This window comes from Antedon bifida, chromosome 4 (assembly GCF_963402885.1).
Source record: "Antedon bifida chromosome 4, ecAntBifi1.1, whole genome shotgun sequence".
Classification (NCBI taxonomy): Eukaryota; Metazoa; Echinodermata; class Crinoidea; order Comatulida; family Antedonidae; genus Antedon; species Antedon bifida.
The window spans coordinates 30,433,170-30,458,621 of NC_136229.1; the positions used below are offsets into that span (position 1 = coordinate 30,433,170).

Below are 25,452 nucleotides of genomic sequence, written 5' to 3' on the forward strand. Positions count from 1 at the left end.
TTGAGCGTGCTTTCACATCGAGCACGAATTTGATTATCCGTTGTGACGCAAGATCATTCATGCTCACTGTTGATTGGTCAAAAGGAACGCATCGTTCAACTTTCTCTTGATCCATCGCTTCGAATTCAGTACGGATTCAAATCGTACAATTCTGGTGTGAACGATCAAATGCTTTATGCTCACTGAACCCATTTCCCACGATAATAATTCTCAGGGTGCCGGGCTAAATTTTGGTGCGATATGAGGAGGGACCCTAATTACATTTTAAAGTTTAAGTTTTACATTGAAATAATAAAACATTCCCAATTAAAAACTTCATTCTCTGTTAACGTTAAACTCCAAGATTATGCTTTTATGATTGTATAAACTTTATACTCTTAAAATAATATTGATATAAACCAAAGTAGTGAATGTGTTTAAAGAAAATTTCTCTAATTTGTTCGGTAGATTTTAAGGTCACAAACTATTTTCTTAAATGATAAATGCGACTGTTGCGATATTTCTTTTCGTCTTTAAACGGTTACAAATTTGAAACGACGACTGTGCTTTATGTACTTCACTATTAGTATTTTTTTCTCCTCATATAATATAAAAATGTTTCAATATTTAATTTGTGACATTCAGATCACCTATCATTAGTGATTTGCTTTATTTTTGTTCTTATTCTATTACCTGTCTTGTTTTAATTTTGATTTATTCTTTAAGTGTATAAATTACAATCAACAATATTATTTTAGTGTCTGAATTGAGGAGTAAGCCATATGCAGAGAGATTGAAGTTATTGGATTTGCCTACCTTAGCCTTTAGAAAGAAAAGGATGGATTTAATTCAAACTTTTAAAATCTTTCATAAATTTGATAATATCGAGGCGGGAAAATTATTTCAAAGATCTAAATACCAGCAAACCAGGGGGAATGTTTTTAAGGTATCGAAATCCAAATATAATAAAAACATTAGAAAAAGAGCATATGCAGTTAGAGTTATAAATGATTGGAACTCGCTACCAAACCATATTGTGACGGAACCAATGATTAACAAGTTCAAAACCGGCATTGCAAAGTTATGGTCTGACCACCATCTCAAGTTTCGCCCATATGTTACTGAGGAGTTCTCATTGATGACAATGGAGGGACAAATGAGCTAAGTTCTCAAAGTCCTACGGTTCAAGGTATATTCAAGGTAATATTAAAGATTGTTTTTTTTTGGTAGATATGTAAATATTGTTATTTTAACTTGGACTTAATAACCAACATAATATTTTTGTTTGATACTGGCTTTTACACCTTTCAGAATTTTCCGTCAACGTTCACCATGATCAGTGTATTTGAAACGACAATGCATTAATGAGTTTATTTCAATTATTCTGTCCACTTGATTTTGTAAAACAGGTATAGGTCTACATAGGGATTTTACTATAAAAAACAACCAAAACCCCACTTATATATAGAAACAAATCAATAGCGATAATTATCCCGGCCTTTTACACTAAACATTACCATTCAATAATTAATTAATGTTTTTATTTTGAGTTTGTTTGTTGTTATAATAAAACTGTTTATGTTTGAATCTCGATTGATTACATTTTTCTAAGTAGCTCCATGTTTACAAATGAATTGGTTAAATAAGTAAAATACTACAATACACATGGCCTGCGTGATATATTGCAAGAAAAAAACATATTTTAGATTATACCATTAAGACGATAACATGGGAACGTTCACGACGTCTAAGACGACTACTACGACTAAGACAACGACGGCTACTACGACTAAGACAACGACGACTACTAAGACAACGACGACTACGGAAAATACTACTACGATTAATACGACTACAGCGATTACTAGCACTAGTAATGCATTACTATTGCAACTACTACTGTACTACGACAAGTATGCCTACGACGACTGCTACGACTACTACAACGAATACCTCTATTAGGCGGCGGCTGTGGCTGTGGCTACCACTGCTACCACTAGGGCATTTTAGATTTTCACGTCGACTATGTCGACTGCTACTATATTATGACTTCATTTTATGGTAAGTGCATGCGTTTGGCGACTGGCACGTCGACTGGAAAATTTGAACACTTGTTCTGGTATTTTGGCGTTCGCTCTCTGATATGGTAGGCCTACTAGTGGAGGTATAATACTGCAAAGATTTACCAAAATCATGGCGGAAAATGATCTCGCGATGATTTTCTGATAATGTAGTGAATTTCAGTATTTATATTTGCAAACTGTGAATTGTTTGCAAACAGCGCGATAGAATAGGTCCACGGACAAGAATTACAAGGTCAGATGATCTCAAGGTCATTACGTCATACGTTCACACTGGCACGTCAACGTAAATGTCCACTAAAAGTTCCTATATCTGTCGACGAGCAACAGTCGCCTATGACGTTGTCTTCGTTTGACTCCAGTCGCTACTACCACGACAACGACAACAAAATCTTCACTTTAAATACTTAGAATGATAGTGCTCCAATTCTAATGATTTATAATGGTACTTGTAGCATAATATAACTTATGTAATTACGTCAGTAGATACAGTGCAGGACATTTGCTATAGTATAAGAATAAATAAAAACAAATACCTTCTCATCTTCCTCTAATCTAGATACAGTGCAGGACATTTGCTATAGTATAAGAATAAATAAAAACAAATACCTTCTCATCTTCTTCTAATCTTCAATAAGTAATTTCATATTAAAAAAGTAAAATCCAAACAAGCAAATATAAATCCAAAGGTACTGTAAGTATATAAATTCTCATTAGCAAAGTAATATAAATCCAATGATATGTAAAATGACGCTAATGATTACTGGTATTACATTGGTATACTGCAGTACTGTATTGATAAAAACAAATGGTGCCTCTTCCTCTACTAATTAACTGCTACTGAGCGGAACAAAAGAAAACAATAACAAAAGAAAGAAACCAAGTGACTGAAATTATATGCAAATTAAGTTATGTGCATAGACGTATAATACAAATAGAGGGACAACTAGGCAAAGTAATGCACACGACAGGAGACGTTTCACCGTATCTGTTCAAAAACGTAACAGTATCATATAAATGTTATAGTTATAAAACGCCAAATAAGGAGGGAGAGAGAAGCTAGATGTTTCGTCGGTTTCCACTTGTGATTACGCAATACAGCACTTTGAGTCAAAACTTCGTCGCTAGTGGGAACCACGCTTTACTTCCAATTATTTGTGCACGGTGTCCCATAAGGGTCTGTCTTGGGCCCTAAATTGTTTCTTTTATGTTAATTCTACTAATTACTTTGATACACGTTTACTTGCAGACGACACCTGTTTATTTCATATTTTAATCTGCATAATATTAATTTAGAACTTGGAAATATTCAAGTAAAACATGAGATTGTACAGTGGCTTGATATAAACAAATTAACGTCCGAATATATTATTTTTCATGGTAGAAATACAAAAATCGACTGGTGCCAAAATAATATGTAAATTGGCTTCAATTCATGGAAATTATTGGCGCAAAACTAAAATTAGAGTCATTTATACAGTACACTTTATTGTCATTGGTAGACAGAATAATCGATATTATATAAAACCATAATGTATGATATGCGGATTTTTATAGAACGGAGATTGTAGTTTGGAAGATAACCTTTAATGAAAGCAATGCGTTACCGTTCTTTGCTTGATAATTGGCTCTAAAACATGTCAGTTGTGTATAGTTACGTCATCAGGGTGGGCAAAGTCATATAGTTTATTTTCAGTGGAGTAAAAGTAAAACAAAGTGAGTACTGGTAAAATTGTGATTCAATCAATCAATCAAAATCTTTATTTATTCACGAAAATATAAAATACAATAGTACAAAATATAAAGCTTGTTCACCATAAAATAAAGGTGTTCTTCCACAAGTTCGTGATAGGTAATATAATATATACAAATAATACACATTTAAAGAAAATCACGAAAGAATTTATGAAATAATCGCATTAGGCTTCCTATTTAAATATGTTTGCAATATCTTTTTGAATACGTTCAGAGATTGTGACATCTTGTTGATATCAATATTATGTTTATTCCAGGTTATAACCCCCCTATAAAAAATACTACGTATTTTTTTTAATAACTCTGTACCTTATATGGCTGCCCATTTCGAAAGAATTAACAATTATAATATTTTTAAACATGCTGTTAAAAAGGACTTATCGAGTCTCATACCATTATAACAAATATATAATTGCATGTATTAATTTATTGATAGTCATCACTTTTTTAGTGTATCATATTTTTATAAGTCTATTTCTCTTTGCCATTTTTTTTATTGTGTACTCGTATGTGTAATTTTACCGTTTTTGTTTTTGTCGCTCTAGTTTATAATAATAGGACCCCATTGGAAATAAGTGTTTTTTCGACTTTATGGGCTATCCTTGGTTTCTTGTGTTCTGTGCAATTCCTTGCTTGTTTCATTTTGTATTTTTAATATTTGTCTTGTAATTTTATGTTGAAACCTGAATAAAATAAAATCAAATCAAATACACACCAATTTGATTGGTGAATAGGTGTCACGTGCCGTATATTATTTTTTTCTCATTTCAACGGTTAAGACACAGTCTATATATATAGGCCGATATGGTTATTTATTAGCATGGTTTTGCAAAAAAGTAAGGAAAAATGAATGTTTTAATCACTGACTATCAAAATCAAAAAATGTGTAATCAATGCAACTTAGTAATAAAAGGAAATACGAAATCCCTGTCACAAAAACTGAAAGATTTAAAAATAGTCCCGTCCTCTATTTAATGAAATTATTAGAAAATAGTAGTAAGTAAACAACTAAATATTGGGGTTCACCAATTAGAACCTATTTTTAGTCGCGTGGACGCGACTCTATAGTTCACTATGTCGGTCGGTCGGTCGGTCTGTCGGTCTGTCTGTCGGTCCGGTATCACTATGCGTTTTAGCACGCGACTTATGGCTGTTGGCCTTGTTTATTGACATATTATAGTTATATACATTTTACCTTTGATATATTTTAATTGTGTCATTTTTTATTCTCTTTTTTTTTGTAAAGAATACGTCAATTCAGCACTTGTTGCTGCCTTTGTATTTTTATATGTTTTATATATTTTTAAAAAATAAAGATATCACCGAGATATATGGTATCATTGTCTCCATCTACGAATAAGCATTGGAATATTGCATCATTGCATTGCATTATGAACATTATTTAGTTTATTCGGCCATAGCATCAATACTGTTAATTATTAAAAGACATAATAAACAAAACGAATTGTGTATAGGCCCTATATTTGTATGATAATTTTGGAAATATCCACGAAATATACCATTGTATTCTACTTTATTTCTTCCTCTTTTTTTATTTTCAAAATCAATTCTATTTTTATTTCGGAATAAAAATTGGTCTAGGCCTATATCAAGAGAAATAAAAAATTATACAAAAATAGTACATAAGTAAAACGTTTAAAAAAAAATCGACTACAAAAACAAGGTATGGCGATTACTGTAAAAAGAGATTATTATGCATAAAGCAGTGCATTTTTAAAAATTATTTCAAAGCTTAAAAGCATTTGAGTATTACAAGTTATTAGTTATTGTTAACTTATAAAATTATTATATTATTTATATTTATTTTTATATTTAAGAATGATCAAATAAAGATCGAAACGTTGAATCATGGCTTGCCTCTCGTTATTTGGAGTCAGTTTTATACTATGTTATTTAAATAACCAGTGCTTCTATTGTTTTTTTTTTAAAGAAAGAGTATTAACGTTACGGAATTAATTCTACTGATATTGACGGAACAAAACAAAGAAAGGAATATCGAAATTAGCTGGAACTGTAAAATATTCACAATAGCATTACGATCATGGCGATGGTATCAGTATCAGTACTAATATTGATTTTGTTATTAAACTACACAGAAACATGTAAGTTTTTTTTAAAAGTAAGAATGTTCGTTTATATGTCAGCATTGATGGCTTAGGTTTGTATATTGGTTATACGATACTGAGCATCGAGCATCTTTTACGTTTAAGATTCGTTATAACTCATTATTTTCGTCAATTAAAATAACTATCTACACGAACCAGTATTTCTTTTTTTCTTCTTCTTCTTTTGTAGTTGTTCAACTAAATACAAATTAATAACAAATTGTACCAGTGCAACTGCAATCATGCTAATTGTAAATTAAACATTTGCGTTTATGTGAACAGTTTAACTTTCATTCAATTGCTTGTTTAACATAATAAATATGTTTACGGCTTTGCACCAACAATATTGTTAAACGAAATTGAGCTGCTGAATGGGGATATTCATATACGTGGAGTAGAACGCCTAAATATTACAATACCATTATTAAGATGAATTCGTCGTTTAAATTTGCTAAAATATGGAATAACTTACCAACTGAAATAAATATTTTCTAACAATTACTTAATTTAAAGCTAGGTGGTATCGATCTTTTCGCAAACTAAAACTTTTTGTTTGTATTTATGAAGACAGAACCACAATATTTTTCTTTTACCTGATTGTGAATTTTTAGATAAAGATGTGGTTAAATAAAATAAATTAATAAAATAATTTTAAAAATTGCACCATTAGGCCTAATTAGCAAAAAAAAGCATACAATGAAATCAAATAAATAAATATTCTGCTTCAGGGCTCCATAGGACAAACGATTGACGATAAAAATAGATAAACATACAGTTTTTTTTTATATAAAACCTGAGACAACGATTTTAAGAGATTGGTATCGACCGTCACTTGCCGACAGTTTTCACGTCGTTTGCCTCTTTGTTATGCAAATTTGCGGCATCAACGAATAAGCATTGAAATATTGCATTATCGGCAGAGCAATACAATTTTGAAAATTATTAATTTAGTTTATTCGGCCATAACATCAATACTGTTAATTATTAAAAGACATAATGAACAAAACGAATTGTATCACATGTTGTATTATAATATCATTTATATGATAATTTTAAAAATAAATCACAGAAATATACTATTGTATTCTAATTTATTTCTTCCCCTTTCTTGATTTCGGAATAAAAATTGATCTATATTCAAGAGAAACAAACAATTATACAAAATCAATACATAAGTAAAAAGTTTAAAAAAGAAATCGGCTACAAGGTATGGCGATTAATTATGCATAAAGCAGTGCATTTTTAAAAATCTTTTCAAAGCATAAAAGCATTTGAGTATTACAAGTAATTTGTTAACTTATATATTTTTTTAGGAAAAATTCCTGACGATGATCAAATAAAGATCGAAACGTTGAATCATGGCTTGCCTCTCGTTATTTGGAGTCAGTTTTATACTTCCGTTATTTAAATAATCAGTGTATCTATTGGTTTTTTGTAGGAAAGAGTATTAACTTTACGGCATTAATTATACTGATATTGACGGAACAAAACAAAGCAAGTAATATCGAAATCGAAATATTCACAATAGCATTACGAGCATGACGATGGTATCCGTATCAGTACTAATATTGATTTTGTTATTAAACTACACAGAAACATGTAAGTTTTGTTTGTTTGTTTATTGGTTACATGATACTAAACATCGAGCATCTTTTACGTTTAGGATGCGTTATATTAACTCATTATGTTTGTCAATTAACTATCTACGCGAACCAGTATTTCTTTTTTCTTCTTCTTCTTTTGTAGAAGAAATTCAAATTAATAACAAATTGTACCAGTGCAACTGCAATCATGCTAATTGTAAAGTAAACATTTGCGTTTATGTGAACAGTTTAACTTTCATTCAATTGCCTGTAATTATATATTATAATAAATGTGTTTACGGCCTTGCACCAACAATACTATTAAACGAAATTGAGCTGAATGGGGATGTTCATATCCACTTAATACGTGGAGTAGAACGCCTAAATATTACAATACCATACAATGACATTATTAAGATGAATTCGTCGTTGAAAGTTGCAGGCGCTGAAATATAGAATAACTTACCAATTGAAATAAATATTTTCTAACAATTAATTAATTTAAAGCTCGGTGGTATCGATCTTTTCGCAAAACCAAAACTTTCTTTTTGTTTGTATTTATGAAGACAGAACCACAATATTTTTCTTTTACCTGATTGTGAATTTCTGGATAAAGATGTGGTTAAATCAAATAAATTAATAAAATAATTTAAAAAATTGCACAATTAATTAGTAAAAAAGAGCATACAATAACATCAAATAAATAAGCAAATATTCTGCTTCATGGCTGCTATAGGACAAACGATTGACGATAAAAATAAATAAACATACATTTTTCTTATATAAAACCTGAGACAAGAATTTTAAGAGATTGGTATCGACCGTCACTTGGCGACAGTTTTTACGTTGTGTGCCTCTTTTTTATGCAAATTAGCGGCATCATCTGCAATGAGCTTAAGCTGGTAACTTTGCGAATTTGCACTTGAAATCACTTAAAATTAGTGATCTATAAAAAACCAAGAATGAATTCCTGTAATTAACCCCTAGCTAAATAAAGGTTAAACATTTGGCTTACACTAAGGAGGAAAATATATTGAGTAAATACATGGTGTATTTCTTTTTCAAATGAAAAAATAAATACCTGCAGAACTTAATTTACATGTTTATTTATTAGGTAAGTGATACAATATCATCATATAAACGATAGAGGTTTTTTGTTCCAAATGTGATACAATGTAAGGAGTGTATTCAGTAACAAATACAACTTCTTTTAAATAAATTGTACAGAATTACAGAAAAATAGATATATAAATAGAAATAATAAAACTCATCATTTTAAACTAGAATGTATTTTTTTATGGCTTTCACAGCATATCTATCATACAAAAAACCTGCCGATTCATCTTCTATATATGGTAGCAAATATGGACCTGAGTTAGCAACTAACGGAGATGACTACACAGTGATAAAAGACAGCCACAAGTGTTTTCATTCCCGTAAGTAAAAACGTAAAAGACAGTTTTATAGACAATTTGGATATACATCATGCTCGGTCAACAAAGTAAGTTGACACATTTATTCAACATTATCAGTTTGGAGGTTACTGTATTATGGAACAATTTATAATATAAAATATTTTATTGGAAATTGTGGTAATTAATATACGGTAAGGTTCCATTGGCATATCATTTGGAGAAATCACCATTTAAACAGATCTTGTGGATCTGAATTCATTAGGCCTATGTTACCAGGTCGGAACTTCCTTATTTTGGACTATAAAACATATTATAGGCCTACCCCAGGATTACTATTTGTTGTTGTACATTCAAACATTATTATTCATTTCCAATACCATACCATTTTGGTTTCTATTCACGTTTTGGTTGACTTTGCGCATTCCACATCACTCATGTGGTTCGAGATTTTTTTTTCCGTACGTCAGTTCCTCCATCGGTTCATTTCGGATGCCGTTCATTGTATTGTGATGGCGCTAGATCATTACTCTTCGTTATGCTTGAATAACTTTACTTTTGATATTTACGTAATACATCCGGTTAAAAATACGTTTCAAGCTCGGTATCCAGTGTTCACCCTGATTGTAGGCCTACCGATGAGTATTTATGTTATTTCATTTCATTCATTTTATTCATCAAAAAAAAATAAAACTATAAAACATGTGAAAGATAAAATGCATAAAAGAGGAAAAGGATCAACAACAAAAAGCTAAAAGCTTGTACAGGGTTGAAGACCTAAAATAACTAAACAACTATAAAACAGCTAATACTATAATAGGAAATATACAATATATTAAAATATATATATAAAGTAACATTGACATCGGCAGAAATTAAGATTTGTACTTATTAATTAGATTCAACTTATACAATTTTTTAAACACGTTATGCACGTGTCAGCATGTCATAATTGTTGTTATGTGTTTTAATTCTGAATTAACTTGCCGTCGTTGTTTTGTATTTTATTTTACTATTCATTATAACACATTGTGCCTATGAATTTGCCATTTAATTATGTCAATGCCGTATTTTATTAGTTCTACTTATTAACTGTAACGGTACTGTAAAATAAAACTGATGTTCAACGCGAGGCAGTGACTGTTGTGCCTTTGAAAACTGATAGTGTGTGTTGTTAAACCTCGCGACCAAATTGTCAAGATCGGCGGAACTCCTCGATAAACGAATAGCAATCATATTCTCCTCATTCAAATCATAAACCTACATTGTATAATAATATACAAATAATGAATGTTTATGAGTGTAATGGTACAAATAATGGCATGAGGTGAATGATGAAAGATTATATATATTATATCAACTCGGCCGTCGCCTCGTTTCAATATATAACCTTTCATCATTCACCAAATGCCATTATTTGTACCATTACACGAATATAAAGCATTCATCATTGGTTTTATATAACATCTAAATAGATTCCTGTCATTTGAATCAATAAACGGTAGGCCAAGCCAAGGCCTACATTTGATTCACATTAATTAAAACAGTAACATTTAGGTTTTAATAATCATAGTAAATATTATTATCTATATGGATTTTATAAATGCACCTACTGTTAGTGTTAATTATGTCAACAAACGACCAAACAATCATAGGCCTAGCGAGGCTAAAACGCCTAGGCCTAGCCTAATACTAACAGGCCAACTAACTAGGCCTAGGCCTAGGCCTAGGTTGAAAGACAGCAATACGAAACTTCGACAGGCAACTGGAACTCATCGAGGCTAATTATGTTTTTTCCAACGATTCCACGTCTTGTAGAGATGTTCCCATTAATTAATCAAAATCCTAAAAACGATCTAAAGTTAATTTAAATGCCTTTTTGATCTAAATTAGTACATAATATCTCTCCAAAAATGTACTCCATCGCTAAACCAGTCATATAACAATAACATTGGCGACGAAAGTACAAAATAGGTGGCGCTGTTGTATTTCAAAAGCAATAGATTAAAAAACACGAAAAAAAGTACTATTAAACGATCGTTTAATAGTGCGTACTATTGCACGCCATGTGCGCCTATGATATAGGATTTTGCTGTATATACTTACAGTGTTTCAGTAACTTTGTTCATTACAAATCCCAGGATAATTACAATAATTTTTTTAACAGAAAGCCAAGAGTCGGAATGGATCAAAATTGACCTTCAAAAGAACTACAACGTCACAAGCGTAACCATTATTAACCGTGTTCAATCTAGTGAGTGTCAACAGTTTTGCATACATATACTTTTATAGCACAGGTGTGAATTTACAGCGAACTTTCACCTGTCTTAAAAGCGTTTGAACCTATTCATCAAATCACAATTAAGTCAATTAGGCCCCTACAATTTAATTGTGTTATATTTGAAGGCATTGGTCGTTGGTTGAAAAAAATAACCGACAAAGTTCAAACAACTTTATTATGATTTATGTAGATTCAAAGTCTAATCTTCGATTGGAAGATGCAGAAGTTAGAATTGGTGAACACCGTGATAACGTTAGAGAAGAGAAGAAGTGCGGGGTGTCTGTTACTAACATCCAGGTTGTGACGAGTCCTATTATTGATGTTGTCTGCGAACAGCCAATCAGAGGACGCTATGTTCTGCTACAGTTACCTTCAAAAGCAGAATACATAAACATTTGTGAAATAAAAGTGTACGCTGAATACGACCATGAAATAAGTAAGTTAATATACATGTTCTTAAGCAAAAATTACATCTTTGAAGGGACATGGGTACATACAGAAACACATCAATCGACACTTCTTGGCATCCATCTTCATACATCCCTTTCTGCAGCCATAATTTTACCCACTGTAGGCCTAAATAAAGTAAAAAATACAAGAACCACCCTGTTGAGTAACGCGGTTTATTTCTATAAATTTACTCTTACACTAGAATATTTACGATAGAATGTATCATTCCATTTACAAATATCAACAGTATTCAATTTAACAAATTGACTGCCTAGTAGACCATAAATAAAAACAAAACATTTGTTATGTTCCGATTTAATATTAACTATGAATTACTTTATCTCATTATATTAAATATATATAATTATTATACTAAGTAACGCTAGTAGCAGATACAGTATATGAAATCATATACCCTTTCACACCAAAAGCAAAACTTCGGAGACACTCCGGAGTTTTGGTGTGAAAGGGGTACAGATGTTATTGAACTGGACATAATTAGCGTCCAGTCTTTTCGTTGACGATATTACAAAATTATTCAAACATTCAAAATTTGTTGGGTTCTTTTTAATCTTATAAAGGTGAGTGTAGTCACACCGATAATAAAGAAGATTACCGCGGTTTGGTAGCCATCACAAGAAGCGGTATAGTTTGTCAGGATTGGTCAGCAACATCTCCACACATTCCGAGAGAAACATGTACTAGTGCAGAAATTGAAAAAGGCCTAGGCCTTCATAACCTTTGTAGAAACCCAAATGGCGAGAATGGAACATGGTGTTACACCTTAGATCCAGGAATAAGATGGGAAGAGTGTGACACACCCGTGACGAATTCATCATGTCCACTAGGTAAGTAGGCTGACACAGATATGTATTGGCTAAAGGTACACTATTCAGATTCTTTATATCGTTGGTATCGCTTTACAGTAATCATGTCCAGATCCTCGTCAAGTTGAATATTATCGCAGTAGTTCCTACTAAATCTACGCTATGCTCGCTGTCAAGCAACCAAAACCCAGTAACTTAACTGCATTTTTATTGAGCTCTCAGTAGGAAAAAATATTACTTTAAAAAAGAAGCATTTTTAAGGGGTAAAATCTCATGACGTAACGTATTTGTGTTTATCGGCTACTAACTAAAAACACTGGTTACTGAACACCATACAGATGATGTGTGGCTTATCATTTTGTATGACGTTCCATGCTTAACGGAACGTCGAAGGAGTTATTCCTTTGTATTTTAGTGTTTGGCATACCCCGGATCTAGAATAGGTAAACAATTCTCATATAATGTTGATTAATATTTATTAAAAATATAGCGGAGACACAACACTTTCTATTTATCTTATACTTCCAAACAGAAGAATTCCAAGAAAATCTAAATCCAGTTGACGCATGGATGTTGGACTACATGTGTCTGCATGACACCAAACTAGAACTGTCAGTGTCCGTAAACAAGTCCGTTCTTAGCACAAATGCTCTGACAGTCGCTTTCTATATCTACCCGTACCAGAACTCTATGGGAGATATCGTGGAAATTGGAAACGGTGAGGTCCTACTACGAATGGAACAAACATACACAAATGGTTTTCTTTATCAATCAGAAGTAACCGTATTCTTCAATGATCAACAGTTGACAAGAGCTCATGTCCTGCAGCCTGAAGTCTGGACATTTCTTGCTTTGACATTTGATGGAATTCACAAGAATGTCAAACTTTGGAGGAATGGAGAGATTGCAAGTATTGGTTATATAGATTTCACACAAATTCAGCTGGCTTGTGACGAAACGAATATAAAGATTGGTGGTGAGGGCGTTAAGGCAAGAGTAGCTGCTCTCCAGGTTTATGATAGAGTGCTGGATGAATCTGAAATAAAGGCGGCAAGAGACCGGCCATATGGTAATACAAACAGTACTTTTCTGTATGCACGTGAAATACTCTATAAGATCAATGAGTTTTTCGCCAATCATTTTGTATACCGACTAAATCTGAATCCAAATTAGTTTTTGTGAATCGACCAATATTCAATCAAAAACACTTTATTTCTCCTAAATTTACATACAAAGACAAAGTATACTTAACTTTAAGTACAAACTTCCCTTTACATTGAGTTTTTCTAATTAGGTCCAGTGTTTTAGAAGAACTGACCACTGGATTACACTAAACTATTAAATACTAGTCTTTGAAAACTAATAATAGGGCCTATCCTAAAATCAAACGTGAATTAATTATGTTTATTTAAATGCTGTTATTCGTATTCTGTTCAGTTAATTTACTATGGAAAGCGGTTAAAAATATATAGTATTAAAGGTGGTGATTTTGCATTAATCTTTAGGTAATCGATTTGAAAGAATTGGGTCATCAATTACGAAGAACATCGGTGGAAAAGTTCTTCGAAGTGGAGCTGCTCTATCCTACATCCATTGTGCCAATATGTGTCATATGAATATTTTCTGTAATGTATTCGGATTTCGAAATCATGACAAAATGTGCATTCTCTTCTTACACCACCACGAAGCAGAAGGAACATATTCAGATATGGAATACTTTCAAAGAAGCGCCCTCAATTGAATGTGCAGAGTTACGTAACCAAGATAACTAGGTGTTATGAAAAGAATAGTTGTTATAAATAACTGCATAAATTGATATTATTATAAATAAATAGTTATAAGAGCAGTAGGTCTATTACAGTAGTGTACAAAAGTTAAAATTAATGAATTAATGGTTATGTGTAAGCTGTAATTTCGTGATTTAAAAGTCATTTAAGACAGAAATTGATAATTTAATATTAGAAAAAAATAATTAGTAAGTATTACAGTGAGTGCACAGTTTTACGAAGTTACAATTAATGGTTATGTAAACTGTAAATTCGTGATTTAAAAGTCATTTAAGGCACATTTAACAGGTTGCATTATGGTATAATTGGAATTGCAATAGTGTATTTAAAACTAGATATAATTAAATGCATGATGTGTCGATTCTTATCCTCATATTTTGGGGAATAACTTGAGATGCTGCATTAAAGAATACACAAAAAACAAACAAAAGTATCACAATACCATTTGATTTAACGTTTATCCAACTAATAATATATGTTTATCTAACAAATAATAATTTGGTGAAAGCTGAGACAACGTGTCTCTGTGGTGAAAGAAAAACTATTTGTACAATTTTGCACTAATAAACATTCTTTATTTGTAAAATATTTCTAGAATACACTTTATAGTTTAGAATATAATCTGGTAGTGGTCTAATAAAATATCAATAGTAATAAATACAAGTATACCTTGTAATGAAAAAATTAGGCAAGAATTCTTGATTTGATGAATTTCATTGGAAGCCCTAGTTCAGGTTGCATTGCATTGATTTGATAAGATGTGCATAATTAGGCATACAGTTATATTAGAGAGTATCAGAGAGGTCAGTATATTAATATTAATTTTTGGTATTTAATTATTTCTTTGCAAAATAGAATTTTGATCAATAATAGTATTTGCTTTGTTAGTTTGTTCATGCGATAGTATCCAGACAATATGTGTATATTATATTAACATAATGTATATACTTACAGAACATGCATCAGTTTATTGATAATGCAAATACAAAAAAGAAAAATCGAAATATCAAGTAGTAATAAGCCCTCTCTTTCGACATACTGACAATCTCGGAAATACAGTCCGAGTACTGTAGTTTCAACTTTCTCTAATATTAAAAGTATTAATATAAATTGTGCATTGTTGTGATTATAGATAATAATAACATTGTATTATTAGTACTGTAGTAAATAATAAAGTAATTTAAAATCACATTAAATACAGTTCTACACTACAACCATGCTTTTATTGAATTATACTAGTTTAGGGGATATACTAGTTTAGGGGATATACTAGTTTAGGGGATATACTAGTTTAGGGGATATACTAGTTTAGGGGATATACTAGTTTAGGGGATATACTAGTTTAGGGGATATACTAGTTTAGGGGATATACTAGTTTAGGGGAAGAAATCAAGATTAAAAACTAGTGATAGGATATTTCTTTATACTCTAGTCTTAGTAGTCTAGACATTTTGCTCCGAGAAAAAAAAAAAAATAAAGAAATCTTGTGGACCCACAGGAGGGTGCATGTGCAGGCATTATAGTTATGGAGATTAACCGACAGAGTTCAGCTGCACAGTACATTTTATGACTAATCAAATATGCTATCATGAATCTGAGTAAGATGGTCGTAACAGTCTTTTTCTGCATGGAACACCTTGGAGCAAATCCAGCACATAAACATACGACATCTGGTACAGCGCATGTTCCTGACCCGTCTTCTCGATAACAGCACCACATTTCTATAAAATAATAAATAAAACAGGATAAATATGAAATAAAGTTTAAACAAATAGTTTTAGCTTTTTCTAAAAGATAATAAAGTATTTATTTATATAGTAAAAATAGTTTCAAATTTACTTTGAGGCCTATTGTTGCTGATTCATGTCCGATGTTACTCATTTCTAATACTAATAATGTGATTATTATTTTGGTTGACTTTGAATGATGATAAATCATTTTTTAACTTTTAAATGTTTCTACAACAACACAATATTACAAATTGAAAAGTTTGTTAGAGTATAGGCTAAATATCAGATCACTTTAACAAGTTTTCTAAAATTGTACATTTTCTGTGATAAAATCAGTTTCTAGAAAAAGATGGCTGAGTTGGCATTAAAAAAAATAATATTGTTACAGGTCTATGAAGTACATTAAAATGCAATGATACTAAATAAAATGTGTAAACTTACACAAATTTTAACATCTTTTTCGTTTTTTTTGGCCCAAACCATCACTCCACATGTTTCCTTATTTGCATTGTACTCTCCACAAGACATTCCTGAATGATCAACTCTGCACAATGTACAAAACTGGTGATTACATAGAGGGCAGACAAACAACTTGCCTTTCCGACTTCGCAAATGATAAACCATTGAACAATTTGGTGTAACACAGTACTTGTATCTATTTTTGCTCTTTTGTGCAATGAAAGTGTCCAGGGTGGCAGAATAAAGCTTCTCTTTGGTTTCCTTATCCCTGGTTAGTAAATTGATATCACACATAAACAGTGACTGGTTGCAATCCTCACGTTGACAAACAACAGGGAAGTCGTTTGACTCTATACTATGGTTCATCAAATTCACCAAGCATTCTCTACAGTAATTATGACCACACCCTTCCAACCGATGGTCTTTCTCAACCTCTGACAAACACACTCCACATTCATCCTCTTGTATAGCATCTTCGTGATCAAACTCTATTCCTGCTTGCCGAAGACAGTCTTTGATTAAATTGCGGCTTTTGTTATGTGCAGTATCTTTACCACGAACTACAATAATTCTAGACTTTAATATGTATGAAATAGAATCAGCACTACTCATTCTTTTTAATTCATTCAAATCAGGACCAAAGCATTTGCGTAACTTCTGAAGAGCTCTGCCTTTAGCCTTGGTAAAGTCCCCAAGGCTAATTTCAAAATGGCTGTTTTCTGCTTCTGAAATGAATCTACTTATTCTTTCTACCATATTTTGTACTGCACGTTCTGTCCCATATACTCTAACAAGACTTTCTCTTCTATCATAAAATGCATGTGTGCCTGTACTCTTCTCAGACTTATTCAAAAACTGGCGCAAATAGTTACCACTAATTTCTTTGATAACATTTCGACTACTGGTAATAGGCACCTTATTCCCATCAATCAGGTTTACAAACTGTGTTTGCAATTTTATCATATTTTCTGGATTTTTGAATTCTAAATTGATCAAAATATCATTATACTTGTCTCTTCTATTAGACTTGTCTCTTTTATTATCATTAATCCAAATACGTGCATTTTTGAAAGTTTTCTCTGCTGTGTGCTTCAGGGACATCAGATCATCTTCGATAACTTGATATACATATCCTGGACAAAATAATCTACATTTCACTAATCGTTTTATTGCCAACTGATGCATACTGTTACTTTGTAACAATGGAGCTCTAGCCACAATTGCATTGATTGTTTCAGTTGGTACGCCATTCAATGTTACAAAGGCTGTTACATGCCTACTTCTTGGAATACCATCTTCAGATCTTTGAGTCCTTCTCGGGGGAAACCTCACATCAATTTTTGCTCTATGAGTAAATTCAACCAGCAAATCTTTTAGATTTTCACGAAATTGGACATCTGTTTTTTCACTAATTGGAGGATGCCGTGGAATTGAAACTCTTTTGCATGTAGCTCCTAAATTCAAATTAGTTAATGCATTGTTTATATCATCTTCAGATACTCTTTCATTCAATCTTGATATAAACAAAGACGTTCCATCATTCCTTTTAAAATCGCAAGTAATTGCTGAACCTTTAATAATCGTTCTATTTAGTGCACGCCTAATTCGATTTGCATCATCAGTGTCTTGACAATTCACAAATGCAATTTGTTTTGATGCACCAGTTTTCCAAGTAGCAACAAGTTCCTGTCCCAATCCATTTTGCTCTTTCATTCCTTGACAAGCAGGCTTACATTTCAAAGTGTCATTCTCTGGAAAGCACTGATGTATTGATTTTGCAATTTTGGGGGAAATAAATGTAATCTTACCCCAGATTCCCCGACTGGCTTGTTTGCTATGGGAAGAAAATTTCAATTTGTCATGTATGTATTCTTCTAGATGGTTTTTTTCTAGCCAGTTTTCAAAAATTGCAAAGGTATTTCCATGGACGCCACTTATTTCTAGTGTTCGAAAATCTTCTGGCATCAAGATAAATTTTGGTTCAGCCCCTTTTCCAATAACTTGACGAACACCAGATGATGAGTGACCAATAGCTACTTCAAGCTGTTGCTTCTCCAAAGAATCACGTTCTCTATCAACAATTTGTTGAACTATTGCCTCTGCCTCCACTGCTACACTTCTTGAAACAAATAACCCTATAGTGCCAGTTTTATTGCAACATTCAATTGCACAAAACATTGTAATGGCACCATCTTTTTTAATTGAACGCACACTTTCTTCAATGTCTCTCAATCCCTGTCCACCTTTTTGTATAATACGTCCCATAAGTGTTGGCCCAACTTTAGCAACCCTCAATTCATGCACTCGATTATCCTTTAATGATGTAATATCAATAGAGCTCGCTAATTGTGGATGATATTCAAAAATCCAGTCACTTTCAACAGGTGTTAGATGCTGAAAAAAATCCTGAGTTGTTCTATTGAATTCAGTGTACACTATCCACTCAGGAAAAACATCTAATGATTTCAATGATGAGGATGGATGTAGAATGCCAGTCTTCATCTGAAAAACGTTTGTATAGCCCGCTTTTGGATGTCCATTGTAGATGCACAGATTTTGAGCATAAACTGAAAAAATTAACTTCCGCAAACACAGACTTCCAATTTCATTCTTCCACCCAGCAGTAATCTTATCTTTGCTTACAAACAGTTTATTTGTCTTTAGAGAACATTTGATGTCTTTGATGATATCAGACACCAATTTCATAGTTTTTCCATTAATGCTCTTTTTGACACACCATTTTGATCTGTTCTTCTCTGGCTGTCGTTTCCATTCATCATATACATCTAGCATTGTAAAAACATCACCATGTACATTGCTGAAATCTAGTTTTGATTCATCAGATTTGTGTTTATCCACATCTGATCCAGATCTGTAAAAGACATTTCCACCAGCAGCAAGAAGACCAGCTACAATTATACCCTCTTCTGCCATGTCATTCTCAATTGACGTCAGTACCAATTTGGCTAAACGTGGTTCTAAAGTAAGCAATGATATTTTCTTTCCAAGATCAGTTAGTTTATGAGAATCATCACTAACTGCTCCAAGAAACACTAACGTTTTCAAAGCTTCTTTCAAAGCACCATCTTGAGGAGGTTGAACAAATTCAAAATGTTTAACATCTTGAATACCAAGCTGAAGAAGTTGTAGAACAGCCATTCCAAGGTGCACTCTTAAAATTTCTGGTTTGTTGTTTGCTTCCATTTCATCATAATCCTGTTCTGAATATAGTCTAATGCATTCACCGGTTGATGTCCTACCTGCTCGTCCTTTTCTTTGCTCAGCAGATGATTGACTAATAGTTGTAACTTCCAACAAACTCATATTCTTTTTTGCATCAAATTTACGCTCTTTGACCATTCCTGTATCAATGACATACCTTACACCATCTATAGTGACTGAAGTTTCTGCTATGTTGGTAGCAAAGACTATTTTTCTTTTACCAGGAGGAGGTGCATTCAATATTGCCAACTGATCTTGTGGTTGTAGTTTACCATGGAGAGGAAGTATTTGAGCATTTCCATTATCACCTACGATTCCAAGCCGTTTAGCAAGATCTCCACAAGCTCGTTCTATTTCATTTGCAGATGTCAAAAATACCAAGATGTCACCTTGCTTTTTTGTTGTATGTATCATTTCAGCTATATCCACGGCCTCTTTTACATAGTTTGTTTTAATATTAAAGCCAGTAGTACTGATGAATTTTGTTTCTACAGGGAAAGCTCTGCCAGGGATCTTCATGTATGGACAGTTGAAATAGCTACAAAAAACCTGTTCATCAATTGTTGCTGATGTTATGACAATTTTCAACTCTGGTCTTTGAACAGAAACTTTCTTGAGAAGAGCAATTAAAATATCTGTGTCAATAGAACGTTCATGTGCTTCATCTATGACAATGCAGGAATAGCCTTTAAGCTTTGGATCTTGTAAAAGACTATTGAGAAGAACTCTATCGGTCATGAATGTTACAACTGTGTTTAAACTGGTCTTTTGGGACGAGCCAACCTTATAGCCAATTTGCTCTCCTACCTCACAACCATATTCCTCAGCAACTCTTTTTGCAAGAGAAATAGCAGCTACTTTTCGAGGTTGTGTACAAGCGATCTTAATCTTGACGTCACTAGGAATTAGGAAATCTGCATCAACTAAGTATTGTGCAATTTGTGTACTCTTTCCAGACCCAGTTTCTCCTAAAATAACACATGCATTGTTTTCGTCACAAAATACTGTGTTTATAATATCACTTCGGAATGCATATATAGGCAATGGGTTGCTTGCTTTCCAGATTTCACGACATAACTTTTTTTTTATCATACCAACAGTCTCTATGTTGATTGCTTGTTCTGTTTTATGTTCCAACTTTTCAATACAAAATGTCAACTGCCTTCTAAACCTTTTTAACTGGTTCTGTTTGAACATTAAACCTTGTTTTTCAACTTCGATTCTTTCGGCTTCTTCCATTGGAATGAACTTTTGTTTACGACTGTTGTTTATTTTAGTAACTTCATTTTCCAGTTTATTTATTTCTCCATCCCACTTTGATATTATGGGACCTACTTTTTCTTCAATCTCCTTCATCAGAGTTTGTTTTAGGTCTTTGAATAATGCGCCTTCGATTTCTGCAGATTCCTCACAGAGTCGAAGATCTAACATTCTACCCTTGTAACATACTCCATAAAACTTTCTTACGGCATTAATCGCTGAATCACGAGACCAGAACAACACCACTGCTCTGTTGTTCGCTTCTATTTTTATTTTACGTAATTTTTCTTGGCATATCTCTTGGTTTGTCAGTAATGCAGCTAAATCTGCCTTTTGTGTTTTTGGTGGAAGATTAACGATTTCAAGACATTTTGCATTTTCAAAATACATTGGTGGTTCCTTGGGATGACCATGTATGTCTTGCTTGGTAGTGATATTACTTGTTGGTAATTCTTCATTTATGCCTATTATAGCACTTGAATTAACTTTAAAATTCTTTTGTATCAGTTGAATGCACTGATAGGCTTCCTCTCTAAATTTAACTTGCAAATTGATATCTGAAAATTGCTTTGCAGTTTTACTTTTTAAGAGGCTGAATGATGAATAGTTTATGCCATTTTCATCTAACAACTTTACAATTTGAGCATGAGAATCGGGTGACTTACATACTTGAATACTGGTAAAGCAAATTGTAGTTTTGTCTTTGGGATGACGTTTAGAGACAGATAACACTCCAGTTGCTCGCTTTTTGACAATTCCAGAATCTTGAGAACATAAACTACCACCATATTGTTTTTTCTGATTTTTGGTGTTACTACTATAAGTAAGAGGCTTGTTACTTTTTGGCTGAATAGATGAGGATGAATTTATTTTGTCTTTTTTCCCATGACCGCTTAAGACATCTCTTCCTTCAGTATGACTTCTTTTGCTATCAGAGTCCTTATGTGTGGCTTTTCCTTTGATTTCTGTTCTTTCTTTAGTGGGTTTTTGACTCGTTTTGCTTCCTCCTTCCCTTTTATAATGTTCTTTTCTTGTGATTTCTTTAACATCACTAGAGCGTTTTGTCTTGTCTGATGGTTTTCTTTTATTTTCTATTGTTGTCTCAGAATGTTCTCTTAACTTGCTTTTTTTACTTTCATCTGTTGTAGCCTTTTGGCTAGGCTTTTTTACTTTTTGTTCAGCAGCACCAGTAGGCTGTTGGCTTATCCTGCTACTCCTTGGTCTATAGCTTTTCTTGTCTGGTGGTTTCCATTTTTCCTTCCTCCTAGTGTCCCCTTGTTTTTCTTGGTTGTCTATTGGCTCATTTTTTGTAGGCCTATCTTTTGTCCCTTCCGATGAATGATGTTTTTGTGAGTCAGACATCTCCTAATCTAAGAAAAAAAAAGAATAAAAAAAAGCTTCATAAATTATAAACATAATGGATAGTTTTTACTTTTTTACATTACGTATACATACTTTTCACATATAATTTTTAAAGAAAATAACACAAGTTTAAGCTAAATAAAAAAATATTTCAAACTATATTTGATTAAAAATGTTCATCTGGTTTTGGATATTCATGAATAATTTTAGGCCTACTACTTAGACGATCGGGACACCATATGTGCGGACGGCGATCGGACCTTGTTTTGCCTCAATATTTACAGCCGATTTTGTAGAATGTTTTAGGTTTAGATTGTTTAGGAGTTTAGGAGTTTGGTTGATAGGATAGGTTTGGAATCCACTGAGTTTTGTTATTTATGGGCCAATCGTCTAGTATGCTAGCTAGGCCTGTAGCCATCGTAACATGGAATCCCTAGTCAGATTGGCTCTCACCCATAACAAAAATGATTTAGGCTAGTGTAGTATGTGAAGCCGATAATACGATCTGTACTATAGGGGTATAATTTATGACTCCATGATCTGTACTAAATTTTGTATTTCATTAAATGTCAAATAAATATATGCTACTGTTATTATTACACTTTAGCCTAGCTTAGAAAATCTACAAAAAATGTATTCACAATGATCGGGTGGTCGTCGTTTGACAGGGGAGAGAGATTTAAATTAGTTGACAAACACAACGTACATGACGTCGCGAATTTGGAAACCACTGATGACGTGATGTTGTGAATATCTCATGAATATTAATGAGCTTCCTTAAGCTGCTGAAATGAATGAAATGAATCCATGAATTTACCCTAAAATGTATATGAAATTTAATTTTTTTATTTCTCGTTATTACTTCTTCATTCTGTCTATATTGTTATAATATTTTTATTTAATAAATAAACGATATTTAAAAGCAATTTTAAACCCAGAATCCCCCCCGAAATCGCTGACCGCTGCGCATCAACTGGAACATACTAGAGGCCGGATGAAATTGATCATCTTTGATAGCCACTGCCTTTTTCAGAAGATGATCCGAAAAAATGTTCTCCAAAGGCAATTGTGCAGATCCAATTATCATTATCCAATCATTTTCGGTAGTTCCTCACATTTTGATGGAAAACTCCAGAATTTTTATGTATTGTCTGTAGCGTTGATTATGAGTGCAATTTCCAGTCAAAAGAGCAATTTTCTCATTCATGGTTGTAATTCTTATTATACGATACTGTGTCCGTAATAAAAGGGAAAACATCGGTCTACTTGGCGTCACCAGATTTGGAGGTGCCGCAAAATACTGTCAGACCCATCATACCATTTAATAGTGGGAAAAAAATTTACAACTGAGAAAAAATAGACAAAATCTGCGAAACAGACCAGTTGGTTTGGAAATTGGCCTTTCAACTGGAGGAATAATAGGTATATGGCAATTTGTTTATGTTATTCGCAATTTGAATGATTTGCGCAATTTGTTGAACACAAAATAATATTATAAACGCTGTGGCTGCGGTACCATATCCTAACTTCCGTTTGCTAAAGGTTTGCATTACGTGGGTGATGTCATCGTGTAAGGACTTTGGATTTTTTTTCACATCACGTCTGTAGAGAGAATGGCTATCGGCGGCGCCAGGCTGCATGGATGTGTACGTGTGCGCTGATTCTGTGACTCAGCCTGGGGCTAGACCTAGCAATGTTGAATTAATAACGGGTGACAATGTCGATGCTGTAGTAATAGAGCAAGTTCATGTGGTTGGTGGACGTTACATAAAGCATTTAAAACATGCACTCAATCTCTAATATTATTTCATTATACAACATACAGTAGTAGTATTATAATACGATATGTTGATAATGATAGCCAAATTAGAAGTAAAGGAATTATAATTGATGTTGGAAATTGTGTTGCATCTAGTTAATTCGTTACTATAATTCGTTACTATAAATGAGGGTTTTATTTTTATTCCAAATGGCCTATTTAGATAAATGCAGACAATAAAGGGGCCCTCAAATACTATGATTTAGAAATGATGATATGATACAGAAATCAGTGCACAAATGCAGCTGGCCCGAGCCTGACACCGCTTTCCCTACAGAAACAAACTCATATAATGAGGCATATGTTATAGTACGTAGTAAATAGGCCTCTTTTGAAACAGTTTTCTCTGTATTCTGGAATTAAAATCAATGTTTTGGCTTTTCAATAATAACAGATGTAGGCTACATTTAGTTTTTGTCACAAACTATGGCGATAAATGAAGCATAAAGAAAATGTTAAGAGGTTGATCACTGTTTTTGCGATATGAAAAAAAATCCAAAGTTCTTATACGATGACGTCACACACGTACCAGCACCCCATTGGCTGATTATGACGTAATGCAATTTTACTGTACCTTTAGCAAACGGAAGTTAGGATACGGTATCTTTAGCCACAGCGTATTATAAACACGAAACGTAGTAAGCCCTGGCCCTACTCTATTAGGCTAGGCTAGGCTAGGTTAAAATAGTAATGCTATCAGCACCTATCCCAAGCTAGACCTAGCCTAAATAATGTTACATATAGGCCTACCTTTTCTAACTTACTAAGCCTAGGCCTAGGCTAGTAGTACTAATTATATAAGATAACAGTAGGCTAAACATCTAGCCTAGGCCTACGACTAATATACTAGGCCTAGGCTAGGCCAAGCTAGCCTAGGCCTGGGCCTAGCTAGGTAACGTGGGCTAAAAACTTGTTTTGTATTAGGCCTAGGCCTAGGTAGTATTACTATCAACCTACCTGCTGTACGATCGATGGTGAACTAGAGGCAAGAAGAGAAAACAAGGTGTTTCGTCATTTTATTTTGGAAAATGGGATCATGCTAGGGTATGTCATGTGAAGAGTTTCGATTGTTGTAGTTTTATTGCTGTTTTGTTCGTTTGGGAATTTCCAAATTATTACTCAAATTCCGGTTGTTGGCTGATGTGACGTCATAACTGAAGGTGGCGCTATTTCACCGACTTAATCAGAGCCATATATATAAAGAGTTACGACATTGGATTATAGTCACGTGATATGCAGATCAATTTGTGTCAAACTTGTCTCCGTTAATGTATGTAAAGTATAGGAGCAAGAAAATACTTTAAACTTTTTCTTATATT

At 33.0% G+C, this 25,452-nt stretch overlaps 2 protein-coding genes across 2 annotated transcripts; one reads left to right on the forward strand and one right to left on the reverse strand.

Moving 5' to 3' along the window:
* Nucleotides 1-11,702: 11,702 nt before the first annotated feature.
* Nucleotides 11,703-14,382, forward strand: LOC144839331 (uncharacterized). The gene is made up of 4 exons (XM_078694647.1): nt 11,703-11,706; nt 12,249-12,515; nt 13,027-13,563; nt 14,000-14,382. Exons 1-4 carry the CDS (start codon nt 11,703-11,705, stop codon nt 14,233-14,235), a joined length of 1,044 nt encoding a protein of 347 aa, XP_078550773.1. The 3' UTR covers nt 14,236-14,382.
* A 452-nt stretch (nt 14,383-14,834) lies between these two features.
* Nucleotides 14,835-25,206, reverse strand: LOC144841531 (uncharacterized). The gene is made up of 3 exons (XM_078697898.1): nt 25,091-25,206; nt 16,453-22,322; nt 14,835-16,002 (listed from the first exon to the last, which is right to left on the reverse strand). Exons 2-3 carry the CDS (start codon nt 22,312-22,314, stop codon nt 15,868-15,870), a joined length of 5,997 nt encoding a protein of 1,998 aa, XP_078554024.1. The 5' UTR covers nt 22,315-22,322; nt 25,091-25,206; the 3' UTR covers nt 14,835-15,867.
* Between the last annotated feature and the right edge of the window lie 246 nt (nt 25,207-25,452).

Bases quoted from the DNA above. Each gene is read 5' to 3' on its own strand.
- LOC144839331 (XM_078694647.1), top strand. The intron at 12,516-13,026 runs GTAAGTAGGCTG...ACTTCCAAACAG, and splicing joins GAATTCATCATGTCCACTAG to AAGAATTCCAAGAAAATCTA. The intron at 13,564-13,999 runs GTAATACAAACA...ATTAATCTTTAG, and splicing joins GGCAAGAGACCGGCCATATG to GTAATCGATTTGAAAGAATT.
- LOC144841531 (XM_078697898.1), bottom strand. From the start codon at position 22,314: ATGTCTGACTCACAAAAACATCATTCATCGGAAGGGACAAAAGATAGG. The intron at 16,003-16,452 runs GTAAGTTTACAC...ATTATTTTATAG, and splicing joins AAAAAGATGTTAAAATTTGT to AAATGTGGTGCTGTTATCGA.